The sequence below is a fragment of the Rattus norvegicus genome, chromosome 14 (genome assembly GCF_036323735.1).
Source record: "Rattus norvegicus strain BN/NHsdMcwi chromosome 14, GRCr8, whole genome shotgun sequence".
Lineage (NCBI taxonomy): Eukaryota > Metazoa > Chordata > Mammalia > Rodentia > Muridae > Rattus > Rattus norvegicus.
This window is the reverse complement of record NC_086032.1, coordinates 1534198-1553620: the sequence shown is the minus strand read 5'-3', so window position 1 is coordinate 1553620 and position 19423 is coordinate 1534198. Positions and strand designations below refer to the sequence as shown.

General features: G+C 45.0%; 1 protein-coding gene and 1 pseudogene across 5 annotated transcripts in view; both read left to right on the top strand.

Annotated features, from left to right (window-relative positions):
- Pigg (phosphatidylinositol glycan anchor biosynthesis, class G) overlaps positions 1 to 3730 on the top strand; it is a 28284-nt gene extending 24554 nt beyond the window's left edge. For all 5 annotated transcript variants that reach the window (XM_006250517.5, XM_006250514.5, NM_001427662.1 and 2 more), the window contains one exon: positions 1313 to 3730. In XM_006250517.5, the coding sequence (XP_006250579.1) occupies positions 1313 to 1529 (217 nt within the window). In that variant the 3' untranslated portion in view covers positions 1530 to 3730. The remainder of the gene's footprint in view (positions 1 to 1312) is intronic.
- A 129-nt stretch (positions 3731 to 3859) lies between these two features.
- On the top strand, positions 3860 to 9507 carry LOC134481809 (glyceraldehyde-3-phosphate dehydrogenase-like; annotated as a pseudogene).
- The last annotated feature ends 9916 nt before the right edge of the window (positions 9508 to 19423 follow it).

Below are 19423 nucleotides of genomic sequence, written 5' to 3'. Positions count from 1 at the left end.
GGGTGGTGTTATGGAAGAGGGGTTAGCTAAAGCAGTCCACCAGTGACACCAGTGAAAAAATGGGGCGCTCGGTGCTCAGAACCGTCTTTTCTTTTGGCCACTGAGTAGTTGTTGGTGCCCAACATTGGCTAATGAGCATAGAAATATGAGATGTTTTGGGGTGTCCCAAAGTAGTGGGGTTGCCTGATCAACAGGGCTGAACATGCCTTACAGAACGTGCTCACCCAGGTGCACACAGTGCACAAACAGCCATGTGCACACACTTGTCACTCTGTCTCTGCACAAACCCTAGCAAGGCATGTCTTGCCACTCATGTGCTATGTTCAAGCCATCATTCCTACCATACGAACCTTTCCTTTTGCTTTTAAACCATCAATGCAAGCATTACATAAAATACATTTTATTCTCACAAGTCTGCAATAATCCTAGATTTGTAAGTTCCATAGTCCTAGCTTGTATGTCCTATCCATAGCCTGATCATTCTGAAAGGGCTTGTATGCATCATACAAATACTCAAAGGTCAGGCTTCCCAGACCCTGCCTCAGACTCCAATTTTGCTGCCTCCTACACCCCTATGTTGAGCTGTAGCTTATCTGTGGCCGTTCAGGGATGTGTAGGCAGCATTCCTGCTTACTCTCTCAGGAGCATGGATCTCCCCTGGTTACAGGCAACTTTCACTGTGCATATATTCAGATGACCCCTGTAGGATGCCAGGTAACTTCCACAGGAAATGGAGCTCCTGTGGTTCACAGGTGTTTGGGGCCATTTATAAGAGCTTGAGCAGCAGGTACTGCCTTTCTCGTTACAGTTACTGTGTTCTTGTTGCTTTCTGTATTTTATGAACTTACTGAGTTTCACCTCTCCTTCCTAAAGGAATAATTTCTAGTCTTAACTTTTTATTACATTTATTTATTTGGTGTATGTGTGTGTGTGTGTGTGTGTGTGTGTGTGTGTGTGTGTGTGTGTGTGTGTATGTGTGTGTGTGTGTTATTTGACACACATATAAGTTAGAAGACAACTTGTTAAGAGTCAGTGTTCTTCTATCATATGGGTCCTAGGAATTGAACTTTGTCAGGCTTAGCAGCAATGCCTTTCTCCCCACTGTGCCATTCTGTCAGCTGAGTTTTGCCTTTCCTTGTACACATGTAGGACATTATCATCATGTCAGGTGACCCAACAAGTCCGCAGAAGAGCGATTGTGATGCCCACTAGTCCAGAAGCAAGTGTCCCTTGTCATTCACTTTTAAAGTGGCGGTGTGGATGAAGCGTTCTTGGGACATGCTCTGACATGTGTTTTCTATTTTGTTCATAGTGGTTCAGCACTGAGCCGCGCTTGCTTCTGCTATGCACTGATTTGCTCTGTTCCAGTTGCCACGTACATTGTTCTGGTGACGTCTCTGCGCTACCACTTATTCATATGGAGTGTGTTTTCCCCAAAGCTGCTCTATGAAGGGATGCATCTGCTCATCACGGCTGCCATTTGTGCAGTGTTCACGGCCACAAACCAGACTCGCCACTCGAGGGCTTAGGTGGGGACAGATATTTGAAGCTGATCAGTAACTGTTTGCAGTATGGATTTGAGTATCGAACTGCTTACATGCAAGATTATTCTGTGGTGGAAAGAAAAAGGATGGGAAGCCTAGGGAATGAGTGGATAACTTAATTTTACTTAGATTTAAATTAAAACCAGATTGATAAAAGACTCCCTTTAAGATTTCCCCATTGATAATCACTTTCTCAATCCTCTCTGAGTGAGCTGTGACTGCTGTGCTTAAATGGATGGAAGAAAAGCTCTGGGCTTTATCATTGCGTTTATCTCGGAGAGCCCAGGGGCCCTGTAGGAGGAGCTGCGGCTGCTACAGGACTACATCAAAGACCTCGCACTCCTAAGAACTCCTAAGATCAGAGTTAGTAGCATTTGAAATGAAAACTAGGTCATTTTAAACATTACTCATTTAAAAAATGCTCTGTTAGTCGACAAGGTGGAGCACACTTGCATGATGCCATACTCAAGAGGGCAGAACCACGAGCGTCCAGACTGCTTAGACTACATAGGATGACCATGCCTCAACTCCTCCCCACCCCAATAAAAACTGCTGCATATTAATATAACAACGTAATTATATTTTTCAAAACAAATATTTAATGAGGAAAATAGTATTTTTTTATGTTTTTACAAATGTCTTAAATGACTCAATTGAAGATAGTTGGAATCTACATTTGATCTATTGTAATTTATGTCTGAAAAATAAGGAATCCATCTTCACTCAAATCTGTGGTTGGAAAAGTGTGAAGTATCTTAATACCACCTCTTCTCTGTCAGCTTGAATACTGTGCTTTGATACCAAAACAAAAATTGGCAGGTAGTATATAGGGTTTCATTGTTGCTGGGACAAGATCTCCCAAGTTTTGATCCTCCCCAGTCTCCCAAGTGTTGGGCTTGCAGGTGTGCGGCCCTGAGCCTGGTTTCAGGGGTTAGCTCTTCCAAGCTAGTTGGAAAGAAACAGGAGAGATGTAGTCATGTATGCAGGTTAAACTAGTGATCTGGTTAGGGTCTTTTTCGTAGTTTAAACATATTTCAGTCATGTAATTTTAAAGAGGCCTGTCCTTGAGCCAGTAGAATTGTGTCTATATTACCATGGACTCTGCTGACACAAAACTGATCTGCCAGGCAAGATATGCCCCTAATACAATAATGACATGAACGTCCTGGTGGTAACTAATCATTTTATGGTTGAATTTGAAACCTCATCTATATCATGCTGTGAACCTGGTCAAGCTCATGGTCAGAGAGGTCCTAGGCTCTAAGAGAAAGCTTACTAGTGTTTTTCACAATGGATATGTTGTCACACTGTCATTGGAATGTCTGTGTTTGCCACCCACAGATCAGGGCTGCTCTTAACCTTGGTCAGAAAGGCTGACAGAGGTTAATGCAAAGACTGTAGTTCGTCAGTGTGTGGAGAATAATTGACTGTTGAATCTTCCATCCCAAATGAACCATCTGTCTCTCTATTTCTATCTCTCTCTGTGTCTTTGTTCCTGTTATCTCCCCCCACACCCACCCTCCCAACAAACATACACACCAAAAATCAAAACATTTTAGAAGAAACAGAAAGAATGCAAGGGCTGGAGAATGAGGACAGGTGTTGTGAAATTCTGGTTACCTACCTAAGACCTGCACAAAATTTAGGTCCTCGACATTTTAACATAAATAGGGAAAGGGTACTTGGGGTACCAACCCTAGCTGAAGAGCTATTGTTAGTTAATGGCTGCTGGAGAAGGAGTCATTTTCCTTCAGACATATAGCCACTAATACGTTGCCTGTTACCTAGTCAATATCCACATTCACATCTAAGTGGGCCTAATTAAACTCTGTCACTAGGGGAAAAGAAGTGAAAGGAGGAGGAAGAAGCGTTCCAGAGGAGGGGTAGAAGAGGAGGATGGGGTAAAAATGGTCAAAATGTATGATATAGATGTACAAAATGATCAAAGATTAAATACTATATTTTAAGAGGGTAAGTTATGTTAAGTCTATGTGTATATATGCTATAGCTTGTGAATTTAAAGAGGGAAAGAAAAATCCACAATGTATTTGGTGTCATAAAAATTATAGTTTTATCATCTATTGTATTTTCTACAGGAAATAAATAATATGAGTTTTCTGTTGTTTAGACATTTAAATTCCTTAGATACTTCAATAAAAACAAGCCGTATAGCCCCCTCACATTAACTTTTGTCTGTTTTCTTTTGGCAAATACTAGGGGTCAAACTTGAGACCTTGCTCATGGTAGGTGAACAGCCAGACCTAAAGCCAGGCCCTCATGGCCAGGGCCTCCAGGGGCAGTGGGGAAACTGGGAAATTGGAGAAGGCTTGGGTGCCTCAGTCAAGCATAGCTATTCTGACATGCTCAGTGTCTAAACCCACTTGTTCTTATTTGTCAGGAGCTTCAGGGCCAGCCTTCCTAAAAGATTCTTCTCTTCAGCTGACTTCAAGTTTTTCTGTGTTTTAGCAGTGGTAGAGCATGGGCATCCCCTCCTTGTAGGCCCAGCAGACTTCCTTTCCTTTCCTAATCAGGTTGACTTCCCCTCCTCCTCTGATGCTGTGCAGTGTTGCATCTCCTTCATTTCTACTTCTTTATTCATCGGTTTACCTAACTCAAGGCTTTCAGAAATAATGGCAGGGAAGGAAGTTCACTTTTAGGTATAAAAGGAGAATAAATTCTGGTAGGAGGAAAAAGTAGGTGGAAAAGTGCCCACAGCTTTGTTTTGCTCCTGACTCTTTCGGTGAAAATGAAACGTGAACACGTATCTCTGTTGTCCTTTCGCATCCACCACGGACACACTCTGCGTTTTTGTCTTGTGAGCAGTGACACATAGAGTAATAATAAAGCTGGCTGTGTGCTGTGTGCCTGTAACCCCAGCCCTTGAAAGACTGGGGTAGATAATCAGAGTTTGGTTGCTTTTAAAGACATTTTATTTTTATTACTTTTAAAATTATTTGTAGCCACGTGGGTCTGTGCACGTGAGTGCAGGTGCCTGTGGAGACCAGACAGTGTTGGACCCCTTGGAGCTGGACTTCAGAAGATTGGGAGCCACCTGATATGGGTACTGAGGATTGAACTCAGGTTCTCTGATCAAAAGCTCTTTTCATTTTTGAGACAAGGCCTCACTATGTATATGCAGCCTTGGTTCATGGGTAGACCAGGCTAGCCTCAAAATCCTGCAGAACCTGGTCAGGAGCTCTTCATTACCTTCACTCCTGGGAGCCAGCTGCTGTCAACAGTTTGTGGTAAGGAGAGGTGGTGGCAACTGGGTTGGTGTGAAGAAGGAAACCAGAATTATTAGGTCCGTTTGTCATGAGATTTGCTGCAAAACTGAGCTAAAGGTGAATCCAAACAGATAAAAACAAAATTTAGAGAAAATTCAGTATTTAATCTTTAAACCTTGCTTTCATAATGCAGGTTATTTCTAATTACCTTCTTAGCATATTAAATGGCTTTCATTTTGACATTTCTATAAATGTCAAAGTGTGCTTCCTTCACATCCATCCCCATTGCTTTCCTTTGCTCCCCTCCCCTCTCCTTTTGGTCCATTTCCTTCCCCCAAGATAATTCTTGCTTCTTTCCTGTCAGCCAAAATAACTTAAAAAACAAAGGCTTAGCATGTGGAGCTGCACAGCCCTCCCCCAACAGAGCAGGCTATTGCCACTGCTTTGTTTATCCCTCAGAACTTGATAGTAAGATCCCATTACTGATGATACCACATATATGAGTCATAAACATGGGAAAATCAAGTGTGTAGTGACCTGAGGGCTTCATCCCTACTGGCTAGCTTCCATAGTGCTAGAAGGTGCTATGCATGTTACCAAAGAAGAAAAGTAATTATCACTCTCACCTCGCTATGAACCCTGGAAATCACAATAATGACTTGTTTGTCCTGTGGTGCAACAGTGGTATGACCGTCACAGGAGTAACCAACCAAGTTCTGACTACATAAGGCCTGCTCCACAAGAGGAAACCGTCCTCGGCACAATTAACGAGGCCAAGAACTGTGGCTGGACAGACAGGTCTTGGTTCTGAAGGGAGAATTTACTACGATTATTCTGTTAAGTGGACTTAGTGTTAAAACAACCACTGATAACTTAGACTGTACCCACAGATCAGTACGTCTCTCAACGCTTAGCAGAGCAACCGCCTGTGGTAGGTGGCAGGTAACACAGACCCACAACTGGTCAGCATGCAGAGACTAAGACTGCAGGGTGCTCAACCCTAATGGAACATCAGTCCCTACCCCCTCCCCAAAGGTCTGGGATCTTCATGAAATAGGGGTTGGGCAACCTTTGTTAGCCCAAGCCAGATGTATTACAAATGTGGAGGACTGGCTCTCTGCTCCTCCCTGTTCCAGAGACAGCCACATCTTCTCGTGTAGTGCCAACCTCCTCCCACAGACAAGATGGTGAAGGTCGGTGTGAACAGACTTGGCCATATTGGGTGCTTGATTACCAGGGCTGCCTTCTCCTCTGGATCTGGTAAAGTGGACATTGTTGCCATCAACGACCACTTCATTGACCTCAAATACATGGTCCACATGTTCCAGTCTGACTCTACCCACAGCAAGTTCAACAGCACAGTCAAGGCTGAGAATGGGAAGCTTGTCATCAACGGGAAGCCCATCACCATCTTCCAGGAGCGAGATCCCGCTAACATCAAATGGGGTGACACTGGTGCTGAGTATGTCGTGGACTCTACTGGCGTCTTCACCACCATGGAGAAGGCTGGGGCTCACTTGAAGGGTGGGGCCAAAAGGTTCATCATCTCTGCCCCTTCAACCGATGCCCCCATGTTTGTAATGGGTGTGAACCACGAGAAATATGACAACTCCCTCAAGGTTGTCAGCAATGCATCCTGCACCACCAACTGCTTAGCCCCCCTGGCCAAGGTCATCCATGACAACTTTGGCATCGTGGAAGGGCTCATGACCACAGTCCAAGCCATCACTGCCTCTCAGAAGACTGTGGATGGCCCCTCTGGAAAGCTGAGGCGTGACGGCCGTGGGGCAGCACAGAACATCACCCCTGCATCCACTGGTGCTGCCAAGGCTGTGGGCAAGGTCATCCAGAGCGGAACAGGAAGCTCACTGGCATGGCCTTCCATGTCCCTACCCCCAATGTATCCGTTGTGGATCTGACATGCTGCCTGGAGAAACCTGCCAAGTATGATGACATCAAGAAGGTGGTGAAGCAGGCATCCGAGAGCCCACTAAAGGGCATCCTGGGCTACACTGAGGACCAGGTTGTCTCCTGCAACTTCAACAGCAACTCCCACTCTTCCACTTTTGATGCTGGGGCTGGCATTGCTCTTAATGACAACTTTGCTGGTATGACAATGAATATGGCTACAGTAACAGGGTGGTGGACCTCATGGCCTCCATGGCCTCTAAGGAGTAAGAAACCGTGGACCACCCACCCCAGCCCAGCAAGGATACTGAGAGCAAGAGAGAGGCCCTCAGTTGCTGAGGAGTCCCCATCCCAACTCAGCCCCCAACACTGAGCATCTCCCTCACAATTCCACCCCAGACTCCCATAATAACAGGAGGGACCTAGGGAGCCCTCCTTTCTCTTTGAATACCACCAATAAAGTTTGCTGCACCCCTCCCAAATATGGAGGACAAAAGGTGGGCCCAAAATACCCCCAGCAGCCGAGTGTTGAGGTGCTGTTGGTACTGGATAACTGCTAGGAGAGAGAGTCAACTTACTTTAATGGTGTGACCTTGGGTCCAGACTCCAAAGCAGGATGTACTCCCAAGAAAAGCTAGGCAATATGAATTAGACTCAGTAGGGTTTTAAAAGAAAGTAGGGGGAAAAACAAAAACATGAAGTTGGGTGGGAAGGGGGTAAGCATGGATCTGGAAGGAAAGGGGGTGACCATAAAATACTGGAGTGGAATTTGGGGGCTGGAGAGATGGCTTAGTGGTTAAGAGCATTGACTGCTCTTCCAGAAGACCCAGGTTTCACCGACATGAAAATTTATAACTATCTGTTGTTCCAATTTTAGAGGATCTAACATTCTCTTCTGGCCTTTGTGAGCATAGCACGTATGTGGTACACAGACATATTTACAGGCAAAACATTCATACACATAAAATTAAGATAAGTAAAATTAAAAATAAATATTTTGCAAAGATTTAAAATATCCTTAAAAAATCAGGCTTTAGACAATTTTCTTATGAATGTCATCACTGGACTCTAAATTGTACCTTTTCATTATTATTATAACTACAAAAATAACATCCAAATTCATTAAATGAGTGGAGGGATGGCTAAGCCAGTAAAACGCTTGCCCTACAAGCGTGAGGCCCAGAGTTTGATCCTCACAATCCATAAGAAAGCCCCAGGAATAGTGATGCACATTTGCAGTCCCACTGGGGACAGGTAGCAGGGTCACAGCAGTTTGCTAGCTAATCAATCTAGCCTGATTGATGAGCTGCTTCAGGCCAATGTGAGACCCTATCTCAAAGGAAGTGGGCAGCCTACCTGAGGATGACATCCAGGATTGATCTTTGTCTCCACATGCGTGTACGCAGGTCCATATGCACATAAACCACAGGAACATAAAATGCACAAACAAACACCACTGGTCTGGACAGTGGTGATGTAAGCAAGCAGGTCTCTCTGTGAGGGCAGCCTGGTCTACAGAGTGAGTTCCAGGACAGCCAAGGCTACACATTGAAACCCTGTCTCAACAAAACAAAAATAGGACAAGCAAAACAAAACACTAATAGAACTCAGACTCAATTCCTATTTCTAATTAGTAACAATCATGACAAAACTCAGCAAGGTCAAGTCAGAAGAAACTTCCTTAATTTTTTTTTAAAGTGTCTACTGAGAATCATAGCAAATCTATCATGATCGCTAACTTCAGAGACCTTGGGCCTGCATCCCTTCCCCTCTCCACTCAGGTGGGTACAGATTCTAGCAAGTCTGGTAAGACCAGAAATACACTGAGGGTTTGGAAGGCAAGAAACAACTACCATTACTTATGTGATAGGGAAATGATTATTAAGAAATTTCAATAAGGATGCTTATAAAATCAATACACAGTCTTTAAACTAGCACCAAGACAACATAGAATGTAAACAGTGTCCTACATAACTGCAAACAGATCTGTGGAAAGGTGAAGAATTTCAGTTGTGCAGAAGGCATTCTGCCCACAGTAGTTTACGGCCAACTCAGTTCGAGGTCATTTAGGCAGAGGACCATGAAGTAAAGACCGTCTCATCTTGTTGACGTAGGGATGGTGCCAGGAGCACTAAGGACACTTGGAAATGACAAAACCTGGGTTTCATTAGCAAACAGTAAAGGGGAGGAGATGGTGCAGACCTGGGAAACGGTACTACAAACGGCTTAGAGATGGTTTTCATATTTGTTTATTTATTTTGGTTTTTCAAGACTGGGCTTCTCTGCCCTGGCTATCCTGGCCTCAGAGTCAGAGATCTGTCTGCTGCCTCTTGAGTGCTGGGATAAAAGGCATGCACCGCCACAGTCTGGCTGAAATAGTATTTCTTAATAAAGGTGATAAGGTCACAAAGGACACACACATTTATACCTGCAGACCACACAAAGGCATATGATAGTAAAGGATAAAATGGGAGGTGTGCTCACACTGCAAACAAAAATAAAGCCCTACATGAATTAGAGGCATAGGCACACAAACAAAAACAACAGCAAAAAGCAAACAACAGGAAAACCGATTTCACAAGAAAGAAAACTTTGGGATCAAGAATCAAGAGGATTTCCTAAGAATAAAACAGGGAACACAGTCTTTAAAAGAGGTTAACAAATGTGACACATGTTTCGCCAAATAAGAACAAAGTTGTAGGGGCTGGGGATTTAGCTCAGTGGTAGAGCGCTTACCTAGGAAGCGCAAGGCCCTGGGTTCGGTCCCCAGCTCCGGAAAAAAAAGAACCAAAAAAAAAAAAAAAAAAAAAAAAAAAAAAAAAAAGAACAAAGTTGTACTTGAGAGAAGGCATCTGCAAACCCTGGGCTAATCTGGGTATCCCAGTGGAGACATGTTTGAGAATCGGGTGTTAACAGGAGATAAGGGCATGAAGGCTAATCCTAGCCATAAGAATTCATTACAGGGGTGAGTAAGCTATCGTTAACGTGGATTATCACAGCATGGGTTAGTTATTTCCGATGGGCTAGTTATGGCACAGGTGACATGAGGTGTGGGGTTATTACAGAATGTGAGTTAATTATTACAGGACACAGGTTATTACAGTGTTAGTTATTATGGTGTGGGTTACTCATTACAGGAGTGAGTTCCTGATAACAGCAAATTGGCCATTTGCTGACTTGCCTTACTTCTTTCTATCATGGATTGAAGGCCCTCCAGTAGCTGGTACCTTGATCTGGAATTTTCTTGTCTCCAGAACTGACTGATCTGTTGTTTATGAAGCACCTCACCCCAAGTATTCTATTAGAGTAACAGGAGCTACACTTAAGACAAGTGGTATCTAGGACATACAAATCAACCTGTGGTGGTTTGAATGGTAAATGCCCTCATGGGCTTATGTATTTAAACACGTGGAAGACTGTGGAACCTTTAGAAGGCAGAGCCTTTCTAGAGGAAGCATGTCTCTGAAGGCAGTCTTTAATGGTCTCTCTCTCTCTCCCTCTCCTCCCTCCCTCTCCTCCTCACCTTCTTCCCTGTCTTTCTCCTGTATGCACAATACAATGTGATCAGCCAGCTGTCTACTCTTGCTACTACACCATGCCTTCCTGTCATTATGGATTCTTATGTCATATATTCCTCTGGTACCGTAAGCCCAAATGAACTTCCTTAAGCTGTTTTTTGTTGTTTTGTTTTGTTTGGGGGGGGTTTGGGGTTTGTTTGTTTTTGTTATGACTTTTTTAATCATAGCAACAAAAAGATATATCTAATACAGCAAGTTCTACAACTAATACAGAAGTCTTATTTATCAAATAGAAAGAGAAGCAATTTTTAGAAAGCTAGGAAAAGAGCATAGAAGACACTGAATGCTCAGTAAGACTTCAAAACACTTATAATAAAAGAACCTCACGGCACCCTACAAGATGGCAAAGTTCCTGAAACCAGGAACACCAGCTTCTGAGAAAGCTAGGAAATAACCTTTCCTGTGCCTCTATGTAGAAAATTTCACTGTGCACAGCAATCCTGCAATACCTGTTGGAGCTAAATGATACACACCCTAACCCTCAACTCAGAAGAAAGCATGACTGTAGCAAGACCATGAACAGGAGTCTCATTGTTTCCTGTTGCTCTGACAAACTACCAAAGCTGGATATTTTATGCAGAAAAGTGGTTTATTTGCTCACAGTTTTGCAGACCTGGGAGCATGGTACTAACATCTGATAAGGACTCTGTGACTGCATCACAATGTGGCAGATGGCTTCACGGTGAGTGGGCATACAAAAGGAAGAGGTCCCATGGCAAAGCAAAAAGCAAGTCTTGATAGATCACTATGCAAGACTAACATTAATCCCTTCCAAGTGTAGCACAGCTCCTGATGATTGTACACTAGCCTCATCTCTTAAAAGTCACACTGCCAAGGACCATACTTTGAAAACAAAACCATGAGAGACACTAACCACATCCAAATCACAGTGATTAACTACGACTTCTTTTATACCTTCTTTTCGAGTTCTTTAAGATTATTTTGAATACCTTTGAGGCAACTTAATAAATTTCCATTATTTGACATTAGTTACCCAAGAATTAATGCATTACTTTCAAGGGTCAGCCTGTATTCTGTTAAGAATTTCTGCATTGGGGTTAGGAAGATAACCCTAGCGGTAAAAGCTCTTGCCAAAAAAAGCAAGAGAGCCAGAGCTCAGATCTCAGGATCCATGTAAAGGCCAGGTGGGCATGACAAGCTACAACTCCACCTTGTAAGAAATCTCTAAAGCAAACTGGCTTGCAAGACCCTACCTCAAAGAAGAAGGTAGAGTGATTAAAGATTCCCAGCATCAACTTCAGACTTCTACATGTGCATGCACATATCTGTACCCACACATGAACACACACATACATATGCACACATACATCACACAAATACACATATAAAAAGAAAAGAATTTTTGTGTGTATGAGTTGTACGGGTGCACTTTTCTTTCTTGTGATGTATTTGTCATGCTTTTCTATGCAGCTAGTGTTAGCCTCCACGAGCATGTTAGGTTGTGTTTCCCATTCTGAGATGCAGAAGAAAATCCAACTTGGTTTCTCTCACAATACGCAATGTCTGTGAGCCCCAGGTGTATGGAGGGTTTTGTCCACACCCCCAAGGAAGCAAAAACTTGTGCAGCAGACATCAGCAGTGTCCTCTGATTCAGCTCAACTCTAACACTATCTACTTAGAGACAAACTATCAGATCCCACGGATTGGGAGCTCAATCCTAAACGTTGTCCCACTTCTGGTACAAATGCCAAGTCCTAGTCTGTTTTACCAGGGTTTCTGACAGAGCAGCTGTAAGGCAAGTGTACTAGTCTATTTTCAGCTGCTATGACAAAATACCAGGCCTCCAGAAATGACTCAATAAGTAAGTGTGTTTACAGCTCTTGTAAGGAGCTATGTTCAGTTCCCAACACCCACATTATTTAGCTCACAAGTGCCTATAACTCAATTCCAAGAAATCTGACGCCCTCTTCTGGCCTCCACGGCACTTGCATGCATGAGGTTTATGTAGGCACATACATATACACATACAATTTAAAACCCCAACTAAGCAGTTTACAGGGAAAGGGAGGGGTATATTTAGCCTTGTCACGGAAGTTCAAGGGCATGGTGCCAGCTTCTTGTCTCTTAGGAGGCTCCTTGCAGAGGGCCTTAAAATAGTGGGAGTGCAAGAATGGTCATGCAATGAAACAGGAAGCAGAGAGCGGAGAGGAACCACTTTGCTCTTTAATGATAGCTCACTCTTGTGGGAACTAATGCATTCTGCAAGAACAGCATTAATCCTATCCAAGGGCAAATCCCACTGACCTCTTTATCCTGCAATAAACCTGCCTCTTAAAAAGTTTCACCACCATTTTAGTGCTGCTATTTTGGGAACAGAGTTTCTAACATGAACCTTCAGAGGATGCACTCAAGCTATATGCAAACTGCAGCAGCAGAACTTTTCCTACACCACTGACTATAATGGCGAAAAGAGAGATAAACACTTCAGTGGAGGGATCATAAACGGCCCTGCCTATACGATGGAGTAGAGTGTCAGGAAAAGTGAGTCAGGTTTCACACAGTCATACGTGAATCTCAGAAACATGAGAACAAAAAGCATATTCACAAAAAATAAATACAGTGTGTTTATGTAAAACTTTTAAATGTGCAAAAGAATACACCATACTGCACATGGGAACACGTGCAATTTTGTATCACCCCCAAACATGCTTCATCACTGTTCTGTTGCTCTGAAGAGACACTATGAGGCAACACTTCTAAAAGAAAGCATTTAATTGGGGATTGGCTTAGAGCTTTAGAGGATTAGCCCAGTATTTTGGCAGGGAGTATGACTGCAGGCATGACAGGCATGGTACTGGAGACATAGCTGAGAGCCGCACCTTGATCTGCAGGCAGAGCAAGAACCTGGGCCTGTATGGGCTTTTGAATTCTATTAAAGAGTTCCACTCCCTGGTAACTGAGCATTCAAATAGATGAGCCTGGGAGGGCCATTCTTATCCAAACCACAGTGGTAGGCTCATATGTTTAAATACTTCTTCACCAGTTGGTGGACTGTTTGGGAAGGATTAGGAGGTGTGGCCTTGTTGGAGGAGATGCATCACTGGGGATGGACTTTGAGGTTTCAAAAGCCCTCACCATTCCATTGGCCCTCTCTGCTCACATTCATAGATGCACTGTGAGCTCTTGGCTACTGCTCCAATGCTCCCCACCATGCTGGCTATGGTTGCCTCTGAGACTGTTAGGCCCCAGTAACTCTTCTTTAAGTTGCCTTGGCTATGCTGTATCTTCACAGCAATAAAGGGGTAACTAAGACAGGGATGACCCACCAGGTTAAGGTAATTGGTATCTCAAAGGATCAGAGGGAAGCATTACAGAAGAGCTCAGGATATTCCTGTAAGTTTATGTAGGAGTAAAAAAAAGAAAGGAAAGGTGGACTGAAATGAGGGAAGTAATTTAAAACCTTTTCTTCTCCATTTGTTTTTAGTTTTAAATTTTTGCTGTAATTTTGATGAGTGTGTAAATAGGACTGAATAGGTGTATTTGTGGTATAATATGTTCCAAATTTGTCCTAGTTTTCAATACAAGAAACAAGTAGAAGGAGGTGGCTCTAATCTCAGAGGCTGACTGTCAACACTACTGTCCAGACCTCGAGGGTCTGTCTAGACTGCGCTTATGCTCAAGCTGGCTGACAGCTGCTGGTGACTTGAATGAGCTCAATCAGGAGGGTGCCACAGGGTGTCAAGCTTCCTGGAAGGGGTTTTGGGGGTAGGCAAGACTCTCATTGGAAGAGGATAGGTATGTAATTTGAGAGAAGGGTACATTTAGAGGCTCGAGGGACCTTGAACAAGTGGTGAGCAGACAGCTAAACGTCTATCTTTAAGAACAGTCGAAGCAAATACAGAGGCAAATGCCAACAGCAAACCACTGAACTGAGAATAGGACCCCCGTTGAAGGAATCAGAGAGAACTGGAAGAGCTCGAAGGGGCTCGAGACCCCTTATGAACAACAATGCCAAGCAACCAGAGCTTCCAGGGACTAAGGCACTACCTAAAGACTATATATGGGGGGTTGGGGATTTGGCTCAGTGGTAGAGCGCTTGCCTAGGAAGGGCAAGGTCCTGGGTTCGATCCCCAGCCCCGAAAAAAGAAAAAAAAAAAAGACTATACATGGACTGACCCTGGACTCTGACCTCATAGGAAGTAATGAATATCCTAGTAAGAGCACCAGTGGAGGGGTTGGAGATTTGGCTCAGTGGCAGAGCGCTTGCCTAGGAGAAGCGCAAGGCCCTGGGTTCGGTCCCCAGCTCCGAAAAAAAAAGAACCAAAAAAAAAAAAAAAGAGCACCAGTGGAAGGGGAAGCCCTGGGTCCTGCTAAGACTGAACCCCCAGTGAATGTGATTGTTGAGGGGAGGGCGGCAATGGGGGGAGGATGGGGAGGATGGGGAGGGGAACACCTATAAGGAAGGGGAGGGGGAGGGGGAGGGAAAAAAAAAGAACAGTCGAAGCTGTCCTACTGGCTACCTGCAATCTGGGCTGTAAAACTCCCACACCTGCCCTACCAAGCTCCAGTCCTACCTCGACCCAGGCCCCAGGAAGACCACTGACTCCCGGCTGTGATTCTGGAGGGAGCAGACAGCTCTCATCTGCATATGGAAGTCCTCTCAGACTCTTTTCCCACCTGTTTTGAGGATGAAGACCTGTTCACACACCACCACCACCTGTATATGTCTTTAAGACTAATTAGCCTTGGCCTGAGGCAAGGCCCCCCAGCTAGATCTACACCTCGACCCAGTTATAAGTAGCAAAGGGCATGACCACTTCAGCCCAGACGAGCTTCTCCAGAGAACCCTGAGGTGAGCTCTGGGCTCTCCGCCACCCTGCGGCAGCGTGAGTAGGTGGCTGCACAGTGGCAGCTGAGCTTCGGTGTGGGAGAGGCAAAGTCACGCATTTAAGGAAAAAATAACCCGAATTACACTTTAAAAAGCAGGAGGGGCTGTCATGGGCAGGCCCCCGCAGACCCTCCTCCAGGGTAGTTCCTGTTCCTACGGAAGCATGGGTTGGGGGGTGCAGTGTGGGAGTGCTGCAGCAAAGGGAAACTGAGGATGTGGGAATTCGAAGACGACCTCTTCCGGGAAGAGCCCGGGGCAAACAGGAGGGAAGACCTTCTGAGGGCTCAAGAGGAACAGTTTGGGAGGCTCCGAAGATCCTGATAGAGCAAGCAGAGACAGCTAAGGAATTGGTGTATCACCTCGTCCACAGATGCTGTAGCAGCCGGGGCCTGTGCTACTGGAAACAAGTCTCTTCCCCAGACAAGGCCCTTTGAGGGCTGTGTAAGTGCCAGCCTGGGCTATCAAAGTACTCAGTTATTTGTGGCTGTCTTAAACAAAATTGCAAATAAGACAAATGTAAGAAACTTTCTGCACTTGCTTTTACTGCTTCATCTTTTTCTTCAGGCTACTCACGCGGCATGACTTTTCAGATCTGTGAGCCCACGAGGCCTACTGTGCGCTTGGCCTTGCTGCACAAGGTTGGTACAATTTCCTTCCTGTCTGTACCTGAGACCTCAGAAGACCTCAGGTTCTACTACTGGAGGGAAAGAATGCACTTGGCCCAGGTTCCACAGAGATGAAAATAGATGTCTGTCTCCCGTGCTGACCTGGGTCATCTCTACGCTCCCACGCCAGCCCTGAATCTGTGCACGGTACGTACCCCACGAGTGCCCTCCATGAGTTAATAAAAGTCGATGATGCCAGCAATAAAATTCCCCAAGTCCATTGAGCACTTGAGAGCACCAGGAAGTCCATTCCTTGTCAGTGTTTGTCCACTAGCCCTACCCATTCCTTCAACCAACCCCACATCCTACTGTGCATTCTACCTCCTAGATGTTATTACAGGCACACGATTGTGGGGATTCTACCATACGCCACTCATTGGGAATATCCTAGATACATCCCAAACCTGCTCATGCAGAGCAGAAGAGGCCCGGTCTACCTCTGGTTCAGGTTCAGGACTGGTCATGTCTCCTGGATGAAGGGCATGAAGAGGTTCTCCCAGTTGAACAAGGGGCAATGGAGGAGGAGTTGGACATAGAAGGCTTGTATTCCTGGCTATAGGAATATGGCTTAGGTAAGCAAGCCAAGGAAGGCTGGGTCAGGTTGGTCCTGCTGTAACAAGTAGACATATGATAGGGACCTCACTTCTGCTTCCTTTGGGGGCATGTGTGCTGGGGTCCCTAAGTTCCTCCGTCTTCTTTCTACAAACCAGGTGTTAGCAGTTTCAGGGCCTTGAGAGGACATAAATGGCCTGAAGCACCAGAAGCAGCGCGGTCCACACACTCCTGTTATCCTCACTGCTATTACATCACTCGAGAGGCCCTTCCTTCCTCCTGTCCACATTTCTGCTCTCACTGTGTAGTCTCCCCTCCTCCCTGACCCATGCCCCTCACAGAGAAAGATAAAAATGGCCCTCTTGGAATGCCATCAGGGCTCAGACTCAGGCTTAGCGACCACCCACTATCTCTGTCCATTCCTCAGCCTCCAGATGCTATGATTCCTCCTTTGTCTCAGATGCCCACCTCTGATAACATCATGGCCTTCCCTCATATACACAATAGTCCAGGAATATTGTTGTAGGTCCTCACAGCTAGTGAGTCACTGGATTCCCCCATTGAAAATCTGCATCAGCTCTTCCCCAGCCCCGGGCAAACCATAGTCAAGATGTTCCTTTCCTTCTGGACTTTTTCTGAGTAAAGCAACACGGCATGACAAAGTTTCGGGAAAATGTCACATCAAGTGTAGAGACGAATGCCAGGCATTTGGTGGCTCACACCTTTAATCTCAGTGCTTGGGAGGCAGAGCCAGGCAGATCTCTGAGAGTTTAAGACCAACCTGTTCTACAGACCAAGTTCCAGGACAGCCAAAGCTACACAGAGAAACCGTGTCTTAAAACACCAAAAAGAAAAAAAAATGATGAAGGAAGAGGTCCCTAAGTGACTCAGAAATGTCTTCAAAGGATTATCATAGAGGTTGCCTGGAACCTGGAGGACGGAGAAGCAAGAGGCCTGAACAGCAGGAGGCCAGCCTGCCCTGCCCATTGCTGTAAGAAAGCCCAGGGAAGGCTCAGAAGAGCCCGTGACCTTCTGCCTCCTTATCTGGCTCCTTTCCTCACCATAGTTGGCCATGAACAAGGAAGTGGCCAGAAGAGCATACATTTTGTGGAGTATCCTGTGTGTTAAAAGAGATTTTATTGATCCAACAGTGACGTTCATTGAGGATCAGTGGCTGATAAAGTGAAATATCACAAGATCAGAGATTCTCTGACGGAAAACCACACGTATAAAATATAAAGCACAGACACCAAGAACACTGTGTTGAACTTACCTGTCCTTGACTATCCTCCCAGCCAAACAACTTGCATCTTTGGAAATCTGTCCATCTCTGCTTGCAAAAGACCATCTCAGCTGGGCTCGTTGACTCCACACTGCCTGCTGTATGTGATTCTGCCTTAACTGCACATGGCCTCAGGGAGGGGCTAAACTCTACAGGCCAGGGAAGATTGGCAGGGGGGAGGTCCACTGACGTCTCTGGGAAAGCCAGCATCTGTGCTGAGTCACACTTTCCAACAGGGCCTTTTGTGTGGACGACCCATACCTTTCACCTATGATCAATAACCTCATTGGTTCCTCAGAGTGAGGAAATCATACTTTGTCGTTGGGACCTTAGGAGGAGGGGGAGACCATTGGTTTCTCTCCCTCTGGGAAGGAAGTTTAGCAACAGAATCACCAGACTTCTCTTATCCCAGCAGTTGCTTAGAATTCAGTTTTTGAGAAAAATAAGCATAGTTGCTTGCTGCTGTTCTAAACTCATTTCTTTCTCCCTTTTGGGGTTCCCTGCCCCCCTGTGGATTAGGCAGTAAACCAAGCTGGGACACTGGGCCCTTGGAATTACACCTGGTGACATGAGACCACAGCGGACTCTCAGGTGGAACAGGAATATAAACAACTGATTCTACTCATGCTTATTGGTCATAAGGTCTCTGCCATTTATTACTCTTCTCTGAGCCCGTGGTGAGAAGAAATACTTTGGGTGATGGTGACTTTCGGGGATACTGTAGGATGAGCCCATCTTCACAAGGAGGTGCCAGGTGGCCAACGCTGGAGTTGCATGTAGCAGGCTCTGAGCCTGGGAATTCAGCCTGACAGCCTAACCCTTGCCCAGGTCCCAGAGCATCCCACCATGAACCCATTGAAATGCCTTGACCCTGGAGATGGTCCTCTCTGATTGCCTGTTCCCACTTAGCTCTGGCCTCAGAGGTTCCTGCATGTTCACCCTATGACATAATACTGCAGCAGAAAGAAAAATACAAGACCAGGGGCACACAGCCAGCCCACAAAGCCAAGAATGGATTCCACTCTGTCTCTCATGCCCCAGACCTATTTGGCCTGGCCCTCAAAACATGCAAGAGACTATATATGCATGTTCATGTGGATATGCACGTGTGTGTGCATTCATTAGTGGGCACAAACACTTATGTGCATGTTACTGTATGCAGAATTACTCAAGTTCTGTTGTGTGGTATGTGTACCCTGGTGTATACGTGCGTATACACATGCATGTGTGTGTGGATTCAAGGTTTTCTCCTTACTGCATCAGGTTGTCAGGCATCAGCACTTTGAAATTCACAGCCAATCATTTGGCTGGTTAAATGGTTGCTCTGATTGTTCAACTGAATTTTCATCCAAATACTCAGCTGTGTAGTATTTATTACTCCATGTCACCCAGAACAGAACAACCTTCTGAGGCAATGCATAAAAATCCAGGCACCAGTGTCCACTGATTCTATAATAAAACATGGCTTGTTTGCATCTGCCCAAGTCCATGCTGTGCCCTAGCCCCTTAAAACTAAACCCCCCATCCCTAAGGAGCTTCTCCTGCTGAACAAACAATGCTTTACTACCAATGCTTAGTATGTAAAAACACTAAGATATGTTTGTGTCTAAATTTTGGAAGAAAGGCCAAGATATGACTTATTTTCCAAGCAACACAAAGAATTAAGTCTGGACAACTACTTAAAATTTCATTAAAGAAGACTGGACCATGAATAAAACTGCTGTGAGTTGGAGTGCAAAGTGAAGTGGTAAAAGTCTCAAGGTCCTCTCTCCATGCCAGGTTCCCTGACAACTGTCCTTTATAGGAAACTGCCTTCCCTGG